Source organism: Rhea americana, unplaced genomic scaffold (genome assembly GCF_003343005.1).
Source record: "Rhea americana isolate MKP2758 unplaced genomic scaffold, rheAme1 scaffold_2, whole genome shotgun sequence".
In the NCBI taxonomy this organism is placed as follows: Eukaryota; Metazoa; Chordata; class Aves; order Rheiformes; family Rheidae; genus Rhea; species Rhea americana.
In genome coordinates this window covers 10196900-10217352 of record NW_028186149.1, presented here as the reverse complement: position 1 = coordinate 10217352, position 20453 = coordinate 10196900, and the positions used below count along the sequence as shown (strand labels likewise).

Below are 20453 nucleotides of genomic sequence, written 5' to 3'. Positions count from 1 at the left end.
AATTGAGTATCCTCACAGTTTTCAAAAGGTAAGCACAAAACTGTATCTCTAACAACTTTGAGATAACGATTAGGTGACCACAGAATTGTCAAATTTGATATTAGAGAGCATAGAGTACTTCTGTACCTGGAATTTAWCATGATTTTGATACATCTAGTTAGAATACACAAATACGGTAACACTGCTTCCAATAAGACAATACAGCATCAGCATAACCACAAGACAGGCAAAGCCAGTGCAAACGTCCATAYGGCCCTGAGTCAGAGCAGGAGGAGATGCAGAAGGCGAGCTCTGCCACAAGGAAGAGYAGGTGGACAGTTTGCAAGACAAGGCACTTGGTCCCAGGACTCTCAGAGCTGAAGAGCACAGGCAGGTTCAAATTCAGACCTACAATTCTGCCTATAAACCACTATAGGCCTGGAGAATATGACAATCCTCCTCTTCTAGAGAGGGACTAATCTTAACCATACGATGTCAGATTAGGTCATCATCTTTCCCAGTAACCAACAACTCAGTAGAGGAACATGAAGTGTTCACAACTAGGATTTGAAGCAAACTCAGTTGAACATCTGGTATTAAAAGCTCACCAAAACACTCCAACTCCTACAAGTACATGTTGTCAGTCAAATCTTTTCTTTTTAATGGATATATTTTTATTTTTACATAATTTGTCATGCAACTGAATCATGCCAAATATCTACATCGCCTATATTTCAGTTAAGACAAGGTTGGCAATGTATTTTTTGAAGTAATTTCCTCAATATTAAAAGCAGATGTTTTTATAAATTGACAGGCAGGGCTTGTGGGGAAAAAAAAAAATATCTCCCTTGTATTAACCTAAAGTTTAAAGTACCAGTATATATCTGCACTTACATCCGATCCACGATCTCTTTTTTTTTTTTTTTTTTTTTTTACAATCCAAAAGAAATAGCCCATCCTGTTTACTACATGGATTATGCTCCAATTATCAACATATTCTCAAAGAATTGTCATTGCACTGTACTGTACTCAGCTTGTTTTCAGCTGAAATCTTGCTGTTTCATGTACTGTGATGAATTTTATAATACAATATGCCATATTCAGAAYTTGGTTCTACCAGAAACCTTCTTTTAGGCTGATTCCTAGATTACAGACAAGGAGGCCCAAGGATGATTGCAGTATACCCTTCATTCTTTCATTTGAAATCCTTAAAAATGCAGGAATAATGGCTAAACATTGAGTTGAAATACAACAAATATTCTACATATTCTTAAAAATAAACATGCAATACGCGAGCACCATATCAAGCAAAAATTTTTACCTGGAACACCATATCGATTCAGTATTAAGCTTCATAAAGTTTATTAGCTAATTACATTTTTTCTCTATAAACCATTGTTTGCATATGGTTTAAATTGGAAATAATCTAACTCRTACATTTAACTCAAATTTTTGGCATTGCATTCTAGACTTTAGTTTGCATGGTTTGCGTGGTTGCTATATAGCTTGCATATGCTAATCAATTTCAATTGTTATGTGTGTTTTTAAAGGTCTATACTTTTCAATATTCATGTTATCAAAGTCACCGTAAAAAATAAGCAGCTCTACAAAATTTTGTAATATACTGTTTTTCAAGGTTTATCTGTAATAGTACAATTTTGATAAAGAGTCAAATGAAACATGTGCAGCTACTTTCCACTTCATGCTAAAACAAAAGCGTTTTCAGTTGGACAGACACAGCAATGGAACTAAGTGAATGAAGCACTGCTGCTTCTGGTCGTTTTATGGAAATTCCACAAGTCATTTCCTCTGGCAAACCTCTTCCACAAAAATCAGACATATGATACTGATAGATCCACTTTCATTAGTTCACTGAATTCTCTAAAAGAAGCTAAAAAAAAAAAAACAAAAAAAAAATAGAATTTATGAAAGCAGAGAAGTCCTGAGGCAATCTTACGGAAATGCAAACATCGGATTGCAACACAACAAGTATATTTTAAGAATATTTTATAAATTAAGACTCCTTGAGCTTTCCTACTATCTACATAAGGGAATTACTATTCATTCTCCTTCTGTAGAAGGCAGGCAACTGAGGCAAGAAATTCAGACCTGGCAAATCACTTCAGGAATTCTGGACCTTCTTTTGACTAAATCCTGTGAAACTCTAACCACCTGAATGGAACCCAACACTGGATTTAACTATCAAACAGCTTATTTTCAACACATTAACCTGTTCACCCCATTTAGGTGACACCATGTACATTCCAAATCCCAGCGCTTAATGAACAAACTAGAACAGATAGACTGCTCTTACATCTGCCTTTCACTGAACAAAAGAGTAGAGTAACTTGAGAGCACTTTTTGTTCACGAGCTAAGGAACAGTTTGTGACATATTAGAAATGCAAGGATAGAACTGAAGACCTTCCCAAAAAAACATCCAAACCTTCTGTCACCCAAAATGTTACTGAATCATATCAAGAACATTCAAGAGTGGTTTGCTGACAGAAAAAATTGCATGCATTCAGACAAAAAAACCTTCTTATAGATTCATATCAAGATTTGAAGTGAAGTTCTCTGAGACAGACCTTATTTCCATCTGGAAAACATTTTATATCTGCAGTTGATACTGTTCCACTATCAAAATTACACATAAAATTGCATAAAAATACATCATAACCAGTGATAAAATAGTTGCTTGTGGTGTCTGTTCACAGCAGAAGATTTATCTTTGAAAATATGAAATTCCAGGGAGGATCCTTGTTTGCTTCACTTCTGCTTCTTAATCTTCAGAACTAAGCTGAATATTTAAGTAATTGCGTATACTTGCAGGATTCATTCTACTAAATTATGGGAATAAAGCATTAGCTTGCTCCAAGTAATTTTCTTCAATTAAAATATTTCAGTAATTATTTCACATCACCTTTGATTCAAGACAGAGGCTGTGGCTTTGTTTGGTTTTTGTTTTTTTAATTATCTAGAATTATCATGTTGTAATATAAAAGTCAGATTATCATGGAACAATAAGAAAGGATGATTAAACCTCAGTTAAAGGAAAAGAAAATCCTGCCTGAAGTGACTATGTAGACAGTTTAGGGCATTTAAATAAATAAGGAAATAAATAAGGATAAGATCAAAGGAAACTCTGATTTCTCTCCCCCAGCAAATACATTCATTTTGTCCTTTGTGCTTTTAACACTTTAACAGAAGTCTAATTAATTTGTAAAGTCTTCCCTAATTCCAATACCTTTGCAATTTTCAAACTTTTATCCTATATCTTTATTTAAAAGCAACAAATGAATACCACCAAACAAAAGTGAAATATTCAAAACAGCAACTATTCACCCGTTCTGATTACCTGTCTTTTGTGGTACTAACAAACTCCACACTGCTTACACAAGCTTAGAGACACAAAAGGGGGAGCTTCCCATCAGGAACTGTCACAGCTTGGCCTTTTCCGATTCTACAGGAGACAAGACTGACACAAGGTAATTATTCCCCCTACTAGGCAGGAAAGATCTGTCCATCATGGACAAGTACCAGCTTCCTGATCRAATTTTTACAGCTCTTAAAAAGCAACATACCTTAGAAAGAGAGGAGGGCTCCAGGACAAGAGAAGCAACGTTGACCTGGTATTGCTGACAGACTTCCCATCTTTCTTTGCTTTCTTAGTCTACTATTAGGGGCTTAACAGAAACTGAGAAAGGGTATCAAAAAAAGAGTGTATTGAAGAAGACAGATGGCCATAATGCTTTCTCTGGAGAATGTTCTAAGAAAATGAACTACTCAAAGCAGTATGTCCAGAAGATAAAATGGCAACCTTATAGACTTGAGCAGCCTGGGGCCTGGCATGTTACAACGCTCCAATGAATAGGACTAAGCTAACCCTTTACCTGTTCAATAGCAACAAAACATCCTTACAACAACTCTCTGAAAAAGCTTGAGATACTGAAAGCTTTGGAACATGCTTTCTGCAGATGAACATTTAAAAAGCTATCCCTTAAAAAGGAAGCTTAAAGTAATAGGCAGGCCAAAAGAATCTATGATGCTGAAGTATCAATGACCCTACATAAACAAAAAAATAGAAAATACCAAAGTTAGCACAAAACTACTCTGTCCTTTAAAAAAATTAGAAAAGAAAAACAAGCTTTTGAAAAATATCAACCAAAAGGCAATACAGTATTTTAAAACAATAGCTAAACAGTTTATAAAACTTTCATTAGAAATCTACATTGCTCACAGTCAGTGGCAGCCCCCTCTCTTGACTTCAAACTCCTGAAACAGTACCCTGAGACACATGATTTATTTTTGCATCAGCACTAACATTTTCCGTAATTAAACTTCAAGATATTTTTCATAGCCCGTTTCAACTTTCATCATGTTTTTCAGTCAGCAGTTTCAACTAAATACATGTATCATTTGAAGCCCGAGGGAACATAAGCTAGTCTATTATAACCTTATCTGCTGCTCCATTAACTAGATTCTCCTCCCCCAAGGTTCATTCAAAGCAGGACCAAGCAGAACTTTGTAGTACCCGTTACCAAGTATAATTTTCTGTCTTCTGGCACAGGGCCTCTAACAGAAGCGCAGGAAAGAAAGTCTGAAAAATAAGACGGYGCTCACTTTCCTCAGGAGGCACGTTGTTTGCCTACGACTTTTTTGCTCCAGGAGCGGACAAATCAGTAGTGCTTGTAAATAACAAATTCTATAAACTGGATGTTTTTGTCAGAGATAAGAATCTTACTCTTTTTTTAGAATATTCTGACAAATAAGTTTTAAAAGATTTATTATGAAGACTTTGTTATTATCCTTGATCCCTAAGAATGTTTCCACTTGTTTATTTTAAATTTAAGTCATATCTCACCTCCTACCCAAGGTCTGTAGAAAAATACATAGCAGCCACATAGTTTGCAAAGAAATAAAATTGTAAATTATAAACTGCTACGTTGAAGACGACAGTATTTTGATTTTGCCCTATTAATGGAAAACTGACATAATGCTCAAGAGTTTTTGACAAATAGTTTTAACAAAATATTTTGGCTGCAAGTTTGCAATACAAATTAAGTAAAGTGGAGTCTCATTCTAATTCTAAATTCCAGGAACTCTGAATAATACCAAGAAATAAATTTCTAAAGCTTTCTAAAATGGACTTTAGGCACATTAGGCAGGGATGTAGTGTTGTTTTTCAGCTCTGATTGTTCCTATGTTCTCTTCGTAACAGCTTTGCAGTTCAAAGATCACATGCTTCACTACCTTTTCCTCTTACAGTACTTCACTACAAGTTTCTCAGATTGTTTAACAACTATGAGGACATCAGTATTTTAAGGAAATATTAATTTATTTGATCAATACACCTTAGAATAAAGCAGAGTAAAGAGTATAAAGGCTGCTCATTAGGGCCAAGAAGAGATTCTGCTTGCAAGAAACAATATATAAACTATAGCAAAAAAAATGAAAAAATTTGAAAAAAAAATATACCATAAGTTTTAAAAGTGGAAACAGGCAGTCATGACTAATTGTGTACTCCATCTGGCAATAATTTAATTACAGAGAGTAAAAGTACTAAGCTTTCAGAAAAGCTTACTTCATTTACTAGATAATCTACAATAATTTCCTTATATGGCTGGAGAGAAATCACTGCTGTATGCTTTGAAGCTGGAAGATAAATGGCCTTTGAAGCACAAGTCACTGTTACTGACTGGAACAATAAAAGCCTTGCATTACCGGTTATTACAGAATGCTTTATATGAAGGTATTGCATTTTCTCTTGAATGTGGTACATCAAGTCAGAAAAGGTGTTCCTTCAATCTATGTAGATTAACAATGCATATTAAAGGAGATGGGAAAAACAAATTAACTAGAAGGGCTTTTAGTCCTAAAAACGCTCTATAATGATACTAGATTTACAAAACAAATCGAAACAAAAAAGCCAAGGAAGGAAGAGAAACAAACTTGAGCTTGTATGCTCTAGGTAAAAAAAAAACACATCTGTCAACATATGATGAAACCAGAGAATAGTACACTAAAAATGTGAAATATCGCAGACAGTTTGGCTAAGGGCTCTGCATACCAAATCTAAGCTTGAAATTTTAATGAATTCCTTTAAATATGACCAATCTTGTGTCACCATKTAGAACTTTTTTATTACTCAACTAACATGCTTTTCTGTAAAGAAAAGGCCTCTCTATGCAGTGAATACCACTCAAAACCTTTGGGTAGATTTAACTGGTTACAAAAGCACTTCTTGAAATTTGGTACAACTCTTCACATTAATTAGGCAATATAATTCTCATGATATATTTTTCTCCACAGCAAGCAGCAAGAGGAATATTTATTTATTATTCTGCAAGCACAGAATTATTTTTTTTTTTTAAGAGTGGTTATTTCTTTCAAACTCTTAATTGTAGTTTGTTCTCTAAAGTAAACAGAATATATAATATTTACTACTTTGGGGAAAAAAAAAAAAAAAAAAAGTAGTCCTCCTCTGAAGGGAGGGTGTAAAGACAACAGAGCCAGACTCTGCTCAGTGGTGCCCAACAACAGGACAAGAGRCAATGGGCAAAAATTCACAGGAAGTTCTTCTGAGCATAAGAAAACACTTTTCCCACAATGAAGGGGYTGCCAGAGAAGTTGTGGAATCTCCATCTTTGGAGATACTCAAAGCCAAGCAGGACACAGTCCTGAGCAATCTGCTCTACATGATGCTGCTTGAGCATGAGGGTTGGACCAGACAATCTCCAGAGGTCCCTTCAAACCCTGACTATTCTGCGATACAATGCAGTTTTATACATATCCATTAATAAATAATGCCAGGAAAACACATATCCCATCGTGACGATTTTTTTCACAGAATTCTATTTTAAATCCTAGACGAACACATGAACTAGAACCTCTGAATTCCCAAACTCAGCTCTCCCCTTCAGAATATGTGGAATACATCGGTCATTCTGGATCTACCATTGCTACTCCTCTTAAAATCTTGTTACAGTTTACAAAAATAGCAAGAATCCATTAAAAAACAAAACAAATAATAAAACCCACAGTGACATACCACTATCAGCAGTCATTGTACTCACTGGAAAATTTCAAAACAAACTTTCAGAACAAACTTTTGTTCAACCAAAACAAACTAGCTCAAATTGTCCTATTCTAAACCTTAATAGTTACATTAGTCCCAATTCTAAATCTAAATGTAACCAAGATTAGGAGCAGCTTAGAACTATATCTGCAGAACACAGCAAGAGTTGTTTCGAATGCAACATTCTACTTTGGCCAAAATTGCAGCTTATTCTATTTTTTTTTTGAACATTGCCTAAAATTGCAACTTTTTTCTGAAAATGTTTCTTCAATACTTTAGATGATATTGACCRAAACATAAAAGAGATTATTTATATTTCCAGGAATGGTCTAAACATTCAGAGGATTAATTGAATTTCTCACAACTTATGATAAAAGAACAAATAATGGTTTCTAGAGATATTTATGTACAAATGATCACAAAAATCTGGCTATTTTATTTTATTTTGATTATTTACTTACAATGAAATTTTGTAATTTTGTATTTATAAATTCCCTATCTAGAGAATCATTTTGCCTAATAATCAAATGGACATTTTTCTGAAGTTTCTTTCAAGTTTTCTATTGTAATACTGGGACCATGAAATAATTTCATTAATTGCTTTGACTGCCAGAAACATTTTCCAAATGTAAATAATACAAATCTATGTATAAGCTTTTAATTTTTTAAAACTTCAGTGAAGTATGCACTTAAAAGAAACTTGGAAAATTGCTTGTATGTATTTTAAACCCACATATACATATGAAGAAAACACTTTTACTCAACTTTCTAGGAATCAGAATATAGATATGAAAAATCTTAGGTTTTGTTGCCGTTGTTCACACATTTTCGTCCATAAAAGACTAATGAAAAGAACGAAATAACTTAAGTTTGCGTTTTCTAAATTATTAATACTGCTTTTGATGTTAAAAAAAGAAAAATGAAAAAAACAGCAACAAATGGTATTGTTATTAGAGTAAAACGGGTCCAAGTCTGGCACAAAGAGCATAACTCAATGATTAGGATGACTTATTTATCATTCAGAAACAGGCATGTGGAAAAAGTTCAGAGTTTGCCACATACATAAAAGAAATAATTTTTATCACCAAAGTTCAAGCAGATTCATTAATAAAACTACAATTATCCGCATCACTAGAAAAGTCAGGCTACAGAGATTCCACTGCTGGGAAAATATTATTTTTCATCCTGGCAATTTATAAAATTTTAGACCTTACTGCTGCCTTTGGCAATTCCTGACACTGATGCTTACCTGGCAATACTCCAAACTAAAGATAACAGTAAATGAGACTAGTGTAATCCCTAGCTTTCTCCTACTCATTAATTTTTTTCCTCCTCACAATTCAAAGGTCACCAAGAAAAAAAAAATAGATTACCTTTTTTTTTTTTTTTTGCATATGCAGCATACCTTAAAATATTCATAGATTTAAGCTACATTTTCTTATCATTAATCATATCAAAACAGTTCTGGTGTATTTTGGATGATGTAAGGATTTCAGGCTCTAGGAAATGAAATATTAGGTAAATCTTACCTAAAACATTTCCTGCAGGTACTTCTTCAAGATCTTCAAGTTCTCTTCCCATGAGCAAATAGAGATTCTCCAATGTACAGCAAGTCATATGAGGTACTAATGGCAGATCATCTGTAGCAGAACACTGGTGTGACAACTATATAAAGTAAAACAATTACTGTTCGACGTTTATCACTTAGTATTGATAAAATTTTAAGACTTCCTCCTGAAAACCCCTTGCATTCCAAAACTAAAGGAATACATCCTACAGCATTTTCATTTCACAAGTTAATGTTCAAAACTAACAAAAACTCTTTCTTTCCTTCCAAACACTATCTTGTGAGAAAGAAGGAAATGTTATTAAGAATAWAAGAATGTCGTCTTCACTAATTTTTAGCTCTTAATTTTACTCTTAACTCCCTCTTCCTTCTTACTGGAAAAACTAATTTTTAAAATAATTTTGTAAGTAATGAACAAATTTCTACAATCACCATCTCAAAACATTTAACATCATTTATACAATACTATTACACTCCCTCCTGTTCCCCAAAGGCAATTTTCTTATTTTCTACCCAAGSTCTTCCTTGCATTGAAGTGCACATGTGCTGGATTTACTGGTAACTATTTTGACAATATTAAGGCTTATAATGACTTTACTGGTACAATCAGTCGAATCTTCAAGAGCAGAATATATTTCCATTGAAACAAACTTCAACCTTATTTTCATACAAGATACAAGGATTTACTTTCTAGCAGCTAGAGTTCTGAGGAAAAAAAAAAAAAAGGGATTCTGTAGTAGGACAGGAAGCCTTGAAGAAATTTTTACTGGGCTGCAGAAGTTTCACACTATTTTCAAAATTTCAGCCCAAATTTTATTTACATAGCTTAAGTAAGTAATATTGAACAACAAAATAAGGGATATTTCACCCACTTGCCTTGCTAACAAACTTCATTCTTAAGTGAGTGGCAGTCTGACTGACTACCATGGTCTAAAATACTTAAAAAAAAAAANAAAAAAAAAAAAAAAAAAAAAAAAAAAAAAAAAAAAAAAAAAAAAAAATACCGAGTAACATCAAATCTAACTTAAGCTGAAGTCAGCCACAGATCAAAACAAACAAAAAATAGCACACCAAATCAATCCACAGGTATCTTACAGCTTAATGATATGCTTAAAAATAAGAGAGGCAAAGGCCAAGTAATTTTATTCACCTCAAAAAAAATTTTTTACAAGAATACACTGATCTAGGATATATTTCAGGACTGCCTCCCATTTATTCCAGTAGGTGCTTTGTATGAACCCTCTATCTTTCCAAAAAAGAAAAAACTAGCAGAATCCTTATGCAATATCTACGTAGAAAAGTTTGACATTAAACTTTGCTAATATAAATCAAACTGCTTATGTAGGAAAAAAATGTAACATAGTTCCAGTGATGTTACTTAGAACCAAGTAAAGCAGCAATAGTAACTGCTTGCAAAATAAGAAAAAAGATRATTTTTTTCATTATGAAAATCTTGACACAGTTTATATATGCATTTAGCTCTTTAAAAAAAAATCCACTGATTTACCTAAAAGAAATAAAAATCTGGAAGAAGTAGTAGGCTTTTCCCTCAGCACTTCAAAAACTTTTTATATACTATTCAGGGAACATATTTCTAGAAACAATCTATGCTAACAAGAAAACAAGACAGGGCCCAGTTTCCCACTGACAGGTGACAATACACTGGCAGTGTGGAAGTACTCATTTCAGCCCATCAAAACATCTTTGCCTCTAAACAAGAGCCACATACCAGATACTAGAAATTTCTGAGCCTCATCATTTTTGCTGCTTATTTTGAGGATTTCAAGCTCAGAAAGAATAAAGATGTTGAGGGATTAAGAGGTGCCTGTGTGAAGTAAAAAGTTATTGAGCTGTTCATCTTCACRGAAGTTGAAATAACTGCTTCTAATAGCAAACTAAGCGCAACATGTCCAAACAGGTTTTGGGGCACTATCAGGCTTGGTGATGAAGGTAAAATAACGTATGCACGTGTGTAATATTTGTGAACATATCCAATCACCTTAAATGACTACACTAAGTGCACACTTTTTAAATACTAGGAATCACAGATGAGCAATGTCGACTAAAATGGACCTAAGTTGGCAAAATAAGGAAACAGAAAACTTAAAGATTCATCAAAATCAAGACTACTACGATCCTATAAGAGAATGACTGATGGTTCTACCCACTCAATAATTTAGCATAAACTAATCGATTTCAGAAACTCCACTGCAGTAAACTTTATAATACCTAATGAGAATTGTAGGGCTGCCAAATTTCAAACGTCTTGCTACACAGCACACGTAACACCCCCTAAGCCTCCCCAACAGATGGTGACCATATCAGAATAGATGTTTATTTATCCTGTGTTCAGATCTTAGCAAAACTCCCGTGCCCATGGATGTGTGTCACTATGCTATTATGAATTAGTTATTTTCACTGCAAATTACTGAGTTTTGCAAATAGCTGAAAGTCACAGAATAAGTTTTGAAGCGTGTCACATGTGATTACATACATTTAGGCACTTTAGGTCTGATTTTTTATAAAAATCTACACAAAGTYTTAAATCTTATCTATTTTTAATCAGAGTGAAAATTAGCTGATGTGTATACATTTAACCAACACTTTTTACAGAACTGCAGAAAACAGAATATCCTTTGCCAAAATTGATATTATATTCAGATAAGTTGTAATCCTTAAATTTTAAGGAGCAATAAATCGTCCATTCCTCTTAAAAAAAAAAAAAAAAAAAAAAAAGAGCAAGGATTGAGATCTTAAGACAAAAAGAAACCATAAAGAAGGTCTGTTACTTCTTTAAAAGAGTAATTTTATTTTTAAAATAAACTAAACAAAGCCTTTTAATAATTAATTTCATAAATTACTTTGATGTTTTGGGATTTTTTTATCTGAACTTCTTTATGAGTCAACAGTATGTAAAAAATTAAGTCATCAGGGTTTCAAAAGAATCTTAAGTTATCATAACATTTCACTGTCACCTCTTACCTTATGCAAAGCCTCAGCAGGATCATATTTTGGTCCTAAAACAAAGATCTTTTGCCCTCTTTGTACCGTACCACTGAACACTCTAGCAAAAGCAATGAAAGACTCCTTGTTGTCTGCTTCCTGCTTCACAGCCTTTGAGGTCATGATCTCTGTTTGACTGTTGAGCTGTTGCTCTTCACCTAGTCAAAGTTAGAAGAATGTATGAAGTAAAGAAGCAGTTTCTGTATCATCATCTAAAGAAAAAAATAAACATCTTAAGCATCATGACTGATGATGCATTAAAAGAATTAAAAGACAGTAAGAAACCCCTACTATAATTTAAGCGCCCATCTCTGTATTTTATACACTGTTTTTGTACCAGTTATTTGGATAGGTCTTTTTTTTTTTTAATGAAATGGGTATTCTGAAAAAAGCTTAGAGGAATTAGTTAAATCAGCATAGAGTGTCATATGCTAGTAACAGGGTCAGAAGAAGGGTCCAACAGGAATGTAAACAAACCTGAATTTTTCTACCTAATACACAAGGGGGAAAAAAAAAGAAAAGAAAAATTCTGCCTAGAATCTATTCTACATAAAATAAACAGTAAATTATCTCTTCCAGCCACCATCTCACTTGAGTAGCTGAAGGTACTTAGACCAGGAACATTCTCAGGCCATAAGAACAGGCAGCCTTGGTACTATTACAGCATTTATAAACTATCAGCTTTGTAGTAAATCCCTCATGATTATTTGTTCAGTCTCATTTATTTTCTGGATCAACTTTTCTGAACTAGAGTGTGGATGATTTTTTGTAAGATATACCGCTTAGTAATCAGTCCCTTGATGACATCTAGCTAATACTATTAAAGGTCTGTCTAGTGAGAAATACAGAGCATTATATACCTTTTGTCTCAGCAGTGTTCACTTCAGGTGTATTTTCACTTGGGGGCTTTTCTGACAGATCTTTTTCTTCATTTGCTGCCAATTTTTCCGCATGCCTTCGTCGTACAAGTTCACGCCGCCGAGCTATTTCTTCTTGAGTCAAAGGCCTAAATTATATTTTAAAATATTAATCTTTGGAAACAAAAATTAAATCACAATAATTATAATAATGTATCTGGCATTAAGTAAAAGCTCATACCTTTCATCACCACAATGCAGCTGACTTATTTTAGCTGACTTAATGCATATGAACTCATTCCTCTACCACATTTAGGAAGAGTCTACTACACAAACTCATTCCTCTACCACATTTAGGGAGTCTACTATGCAAAACTTCTGTTGATTTTTGCTAAAATAAATCTACAGTTTCTCCCATTGACCTGCAAATTTTCAGTTTCTCATTAAAGAGCCAATCCAGTTTTTAAAACTACTTTGTTGTCACATCCAGAATCTTAGTGTGACCACTAGAATCACAGGTAAGACTAAATGCACAATGTACTAAGCTAGACTTATGTACGTACCAAGCTAGTTAGAAAAACTACCAGAAGACTTTACTGCCCTTCCAAATTCACATGGATCAAATATTCTCATTACTTGCAGTATTTTTTCTATTCTAATGCAGTTTTTAAGGTAAGCATTCAGATGCAGATTTGCTTGCTACAGCTGCCTTCCCATAAAATGAATAACCTCATAAAATAAACAAAAGGATCAAGACACAAACAAAAGACCAAGACAATAAAAAAAGAGAATTTTAATATTCTGATGCAATTTCTACCTCACCACTGGTGAGCCCTATCTTAAAACAAACTATTAAACCAAAAGAAGTGGTTTAATATAAGATTTAAAGCAAAAAGAGAAGAAACGTTTTAAAGAATGACATGTAATCATTCTTCCAGAAGGCAATATAAACAGAATGGCTTCTACATGCAACTCCTCTCAGGCATTTTAAACAGCAAAGTGAGTTACACATATATAAAATCTAAAAGCATTCCCTGAAATTGTCTGTGATTTTAAATCTGGTCCTAAATAAAATTTGTAATATGAAGTTACGCTGTACTTTGATGGAGACCAAACAGCTAGGCTAATTTCAGATACTGGTCTTCTCTTATTTACAACCCCTTCGATGTTTCTAATTATTTCCCATATGAAACACTTGAACCTATAATTTAGTATTTTTTTAAYGGGAGTGGGATGCTTTCAGTTGTAAAGTGTTCTGGTTTTTTCCATCAGACACAAGCTTACATTAGAAAGCTAGTACTGTTGGCGCATTTAACCATAGATAACACACAAGCTATTTTGGAATGGTAAGGTGGGGTATATGGTTGTGTCAATTGCATTTATAACTGCTTAGTATTTTAAAGAAAAAAAAATGTCAYACGCTATTCCTCAGGTTTTCACAGATAAAGTTGTTTTCTATTATTCTGAAAGTACTACCCTAAAGACACAATGCTAACTAAACCAAACCAAAACAGAACCCAACAAATCAAAGAATTATTTTTCTTAATTAAAATCCCTTAGTAAACAGAAAAGCCTAAGAACAAAGACAAGAATACCTCTGAAAGCACCTTCTTCTGTATGAAAATCAGTGTGCAGATACTTTTTGTTCTTAAGTTTTGTTCTTAAGACTATGCAAAATACCTTTGGAAGAAAATTCAAATCGCCAATATGCAGTAAGAAGACAAAGTACTTAGAAAAGTATTTYTGTACTTTTTTTTAAAATGATAAAACTAGAAAAATAAGATTGAATAACAGGCAATATAGAGTTAAAATTGCAGCTTGCTCCTCACTGGATCTTAGCCTTTGCAYTCCTCCTAGGTAGCTTAAGTAAAACAGAAATTCAACTTAGACTAAGGAAATTATCATGAATGCTAATGTTTGTCCCTCTCACAATCATATCAAGCCTCTCTTTCCTAAGAAAATTATCCCAACTCATATCCCAACTCTATTCAAAGCCATAAGCATCACCTGTCAAGCATTTTTAGATACTTTGGAATCTGTTAAGTCAGGCTTCAAGCCAAGGTGAACAAAACAGAACGTTTATTCAGAGCGATTCCCACACAGACAGTGCACAAGAGAACTTTCCTAAACCAACTCCCTCTTTAGTTTAGCAAGAGAGATAGAAGAGAACTTCAGAAGAAAAGAGTAAGTGAACTACTTCAAGCCAGTAAAAAGAAGGGTTTGATCTCAACCTGTAACTACAGCACTTCTTAATTTTTCTCTTCTTATTTAACATACAATTAGCAGAATAAAACAAAGTGCAAAGGCCAGTGAACGTAAATGGCTTTCTGAACTGAAGCATAAATAATTTCTTTGCAAAGTAACAACCAATGCATTTTTGCATTATCTGAATATTCTTGACTAAATATGCAAAATATGTATTTGCAGCTCAACTGGACAAATTAATCACAAAGCCTTAGATTTTGATTCCATTTAGAGAAAGTGAACACAGTTCCACCACAAAGCCCCATCTACATGTGTCCTTACTCCTGAATTTTGCTTGTATGTTGGAAACAGTGTCAACTGTTTCTGATATTGAAATGGTTTAGTGTTCTTCCTGTCAACCGTATCAACTGCAATCTGACAGACAGAGCACTAGACACGGAAGTGTCCTGTTAGTAATTTTAGCTTGTTTAGCTAAAGCCTTTAGCTTTAACCTTGGACAAGTCACTTTGTCTCCTTGTACTTCAGATTCCACACTTGTAAAGCAAACTATGTTCCTTCTGAACAGCTCAAATTAGCTGATCAGTGGTAGTTCTAATGAATGATAGGAGGAAGAAAGTAGTAGGAAGAACTAGAGCACTAGAGTGATTTTGCTTACAGACCAGGCATATAAATATAATCTCTACTTAAAAAGTAGGATGATTCATACCCCCGTATCAACCACGCCACATTCCCAAACAGGGAAGTAACATATCATTTAAAGGTCAAAGGTTTTGTGTGCAGAATCAGAACTAACTTTGATAAGAACGTGGATTAGTAAGAGGCAGACAACCATAAACAGATCATGTGGCTGAAACCAATTCATTGTTAATAAAGTTTCTATATCATCATACCAATGCATTTTGCATATACCACATTCTGCAAGAGACTTAATTTAAAAACGCTTAACAGAATCCTTCATTTTACTGAAATTCGTTTCAGAACTGGAGATAATCATTCTTAATAAGCTACCTTGCTTACCTCAAGTACAACCATTCAGCTGAAGAGGGAAACAAAAAAAATCAAAAGACTATACTTAACTTTAAAAAATAATAATAATAAAAATTACCTAAAAGAGACTGTCAGGATAAAATGTCAACGTTTTAAAGTATGCAGCTTCAGAACTTTGAACCTGGCACAGACATGCTACCTGCCAGAGGAAAGGCAAAAGAGAGAGAGGGAGAGACAAGAGATAAACACTACTAAGAAGTTTGTTCTCCCTGCTGCCTCCCTGTCCCAATCTCTTAAACAGTCATTGCCTCAGAATTAAGGATCTCTCTCTGAAACTTCGGGCAGTGAGGATTTTTTTTTTATTTGTTTATTTTATTGCAGAAGAGAGTGAGGCTTAACAATACAAAATGCAAAGCAAATGGTAGAGAAGAAAACGTTTTTATGATGATTTTTTTCTTCCTGAAGGCATTTGCTCAAAGATATTTAAGGGTTTGGAATGTCTGAATAATTTCCAGAGGAGACAAATTAATAGCGGAACCACAGATGMGACAGCCAGGGGTGTGATAAATGCAGCCGCTATGCGATGGCACAGTGTATACAAAAGGACATGTGCATGCTTTTCAACATACTTTATTGTCCAAAAATACTTTCCATTTATGTAAATAATCACGAGATTATAAAGAAAACAAAGGTGATTTGCCTTTTTCCCCTTATGTAGTGTTTTAAAAGGTTTTACTATATTCTGTTTTCAGACAGTTCTAATCTCAAATCTTAAAAGTACTTTAAAATTCTGAATGCACAGGTGTAAGTTGCAATATATACAAGCACAGTAAACTGTATTCTCAATTTGATAAGAAACAGAACACATCTGGATGGGTTTTTAGCTAGTAGGTACAACCTGGATTTCCACCCTGGTTTCTGTCAACCTCCATTCCTGTAAAATTAGTCACTCACAGTAGTTTCCTTAGATATGACAAAAAAGATAGTATCACCAAATAAATCCTTATATGGAATTATAACACACTGCAGCAGAACACAGCACTAGATTAATGCATGTTAGGCATTAATCTGAAACAAAAACCTTTTTTGAGTATACCCTGATTTATTTAATTTCTCTAGTTGGCAAAACCAATGAGAAGTGAAATCAATCTATCTGGAACAAATGCAAACTCAACCAGAAGCAAACCCAGCCCTCCCTTATCTTCCTCCTTTTCACTTCCCCCACTGTATTTCTTCCCTCTCCCTTTTTCAGACCATAAGAAAGGAGCTACAGCCTCACGCTACTGGCTGAAGAAAGGGACCATATAGCCACACAAAAAAAGCAGTAAGTGAAAAATCTGGAACGGATAGACAAAAAAAGATGTCCTAACACTGCACACACTAGCACAAGAAATACAGCTGACTGAATAGATTAACCACATTATCATTATCTCATCTCAGTCCCACTGCATGGTAAAGAAAAGCCATGGAAAAAAACATTGTGTTAAAGAGTACAACATTATTAACACATAGTAGATTGTTAATGAAATGTACCAGATTTGGGGTCAGCTACTGCTGACATTTTCCTCATTTCCACATCTCCCAGGATAGCTCATGCAGTTCAAACTCAGTAACAATTAMCTAGTTTCACTCAGTTCTCTGAAGTTTTGATAGCTTTTCTACCTTTCCATGTTTTGGAATGAAGTCTCTCTTTGAAAACTTTTTAAAAAGTCACAGTAAAAAAACAAATATATACAATTAAACACAAATTAGCCTCTGACTTTTAAAGAAAAAAAGTGTTTTATGTTTTTTTTCACCTTTTAACTTCCAGACCATTTTAAAAAGAAAACATCACAGTCACAGAATCAACTGACTTTCAGAAGACTGGTACTACCATGAACAAGTGCCTGTAAAGCGTCTCCCAYGCTGTCAAGGAAATTTTTTGAAGTGGCCAAGAATAACTTGCATCCACATTGCTTTTACCAGTTTAAAACTCATGAGCTCATGGACATCTGCTTAATTCTGACTGTGGAACTAAGGAAGTATTTTCTGGTAGCCTCCTTAAAGCCAAGCACTGTCCAGAAAACTTATCGGGATTACTCTTCATGACTCCACGTGTCAGGATTAAGCTCTGGTTAAGTCACCGCCTGCTGTTCTGCTCAGCATCTGGCACGAAATGACTTCTGACAACAGCATCCCTAAGGACAGCTCTTATGTGCAGCTCATTTGCTACCATTCAACACAGAACATGGCCAGTGGTCTTTCTATTCCTTCCGAAGTTCAAGAATTCTTGGGACTAAAATTAAAATGTTTAATGTCTTTGTATTGCAAAACTTCTATTTCATATCCTAGCCAAGAATTAACAGTCTAGTTTTGAACAGCAACATCCTTAAAGATCAACTTTTAAGAACGATTTCTATATACAAGCTAACGTATAGCAAGTACTATTATTTCATATCCCTTCTAATGCAACTACAAGTACTGGGAAATCCATTTTATGTATACATGTTTATTTCTACTATGAACAGCTTAAAATTATATAAATCATCATTCATATCATTTTCACACAGTGATAGTACAGGACTTCTGCAAAGGAGCATAACAAATAACTTTTTCACATTCTATATTACACAGCAGAGGTCATTCATTTTGAGGCATACATAATGAAGCTAAGGTAGCAACATCAAGCTTTCACATATCATCTAGGAAAACACCCAGACCTAACCACTGACTGATGTATTGACTTTTACTTGCATAATAAATATGCAATAAAAAAGAAACACTTGACACTTGAAGCAAAACACATCCAGAATACTGTAAACTGTTCTTTCGGAAACTCAGAATTAAACAAGCTAAACAGCAGCAGAAGATGCAGATTTCATCCATTAATAAATAAGTATTGTTCTCAGGTAAGTTCCAAAGGTTTCAGTTGGATTCAAATGTATAAAGTTACAATTCATTTCTTAACAATCATATAAACAGAGTTTCTTTTTTGAAATGCACATATTTCTCCATTAACTACGTAACTAGATGCCACTCTCAGATGTTAACCTAAAAACCTGACCAGCTGTTTAGATGACTAGTGTCATATTCTTTTCTTATGCACTAACTATAGCTTAATGCAAACTATTAATGTAAACAGAAGACGATGGGCTTAGATCAAAATGAAGCCACTGAATGTCATATTGCCTTTAAATGTACAAATTAGTTTGCAAACAAGAAGATAGTAATTTGTTATAGAGCTTGGAGCTTTATAAATATTTTCTATTGATGAAGACAATGTAAAGTTTTTCTAGCTAAACGGTAGGTAAATTGTAGGATTTATGTTTTTTCCTGTATAAGCTCTAGGAAATATTAGAAAGGAAACAGATGAAGTACACTACAATCTTTTGCTTTAAAACCGGCAAACAAGCTGTACCACAAAACAAAGAAACAACTATCATGATGATTTCATGCAGAATTGTGTGGGAAAGTGCTAATTTCACGGTAATACCTAAAGAAAAAAAAAATCATGATTTGAGCCAACTGATGAAAAAGAAATACCTTCTATCTCATCTTGAGGAAAACTGTAAGAATATTATAGGATTTATATACCCTAATGCAGTCATGATACATAACTTTAKTATATTTGGGTTATTTGGTCAATAGGTTCTTTATCACAATTTAAAAGTAAATAAAAGTACTAGAGGATTTAATTGCAAACATTTGCTATCCAATTTACATTTCTTCAATATTTTACGTTAAATGAAAATATTGAAAACTACTTGAAAGTGATCACAACCAGAACTATTAAATATTCCTCTTTTACATTGGATTAGATACAGAAGGAATTCTGAAACTCAAATAAATGAATTGGAATATTTATACTCTGTACCTACATGCCAAATTCAGCTTTTATTTATACACCTACACATGATCATTTGATTTTAGAGAACAATTCAATGAAAAATACTAATAGAAAAAGGTTAAAAAACAGTGTATGCTAAATAAACATCCAACTCTGCACATAGCAGAACTCAAGAATAAACAGCCTCAGRCATGGCCCTATTACACAAACCATGCAGCTCCAGAAGGAGCCAATCTGGCCATATTTGTTATTATTTTTCTTTGTAAATATCTAAATTCCTAATAAAGTACAGGAGCTTGTACTCCCTCAATAGGGGATGCAATTTGCTTGTCTATTCTACCTACTTTCTACCTATTTCACAGAATTATAGGAATTCAATATCCTTAAAAWTTGTACCTCTGTCAAATCTGGTTAGAATTAGTAAGTAATTTCAAAGATTCAGAGAGAAGAAACAAGAAGATAGAAACCATATTCATACAGTTCTTGTTTTCTTAGGAAACCTAGTAAAAACAGAGGGTCATGCTAACAGCAGATAAAAGTCAAATTTCAGATTTTTCCAAAGTAAGATTAAGCTGTCAACTACTTGTAACCTCAGCACAAATTATTCTTCGTTTATTCTAGTGCTTTAATAGTTGTCAAATTTTGATTATTTAAACAACAGAAGGGCAGCTGTACATATTTCTGACTGAAAATGAATTGATTCTATACTAAATTTTCTAAGATTGTAAATACAGTCACTTTCTAAGCAGAGAGTAGTTGCCAACAGCAGTGTCAAAGGAGATTACCTTAACTAAAAATCCATCCTTCTTTATCACATACTGTGCACGCTGGACTCTGAAGAGCCTTTCACTTTTCCTAACATATGCTTAAACGCACATGACAAGCAGACAGCAGAAATAAGGCAACTATAAAAGTTGCAAAGTCAGTTTGCAACTTCTAAAGATATTACAAAA

At 33.8% G+C, this 20453-nt stretch overlaps 1 protein-coding gene across 1 annotated transcript in view; it reads right to left on the bottom strand.

Annotated features, from left to right (window-relative positions):
• EFL1 (elongation factor like GTPase 1) overlaps positions 1 to 20453 on the bottom strand; it is a 90261-nt gene that overhangs the window by 50568 nt on the left and 19240 nt on the right. The window contains exons 13-15 of the mRNA XM_085303478.1: positions 12486 to 12631; positions 11605 to 11783; positions 8585 to 8720 (exon numbers count right to left, since the gene is read on the bottom strand). Coding sequence (XP_085159604.1) covers positions 8585 to 8720; positions 11605 to 11783; positions 12486 to 12631 — 461 coding nt within the window. The remainder of the gene's footprint in view (positions 1 to 8584; positions 8721 to 11604; positions 11784 to 12485; positions 12632 to 20453) is intronic.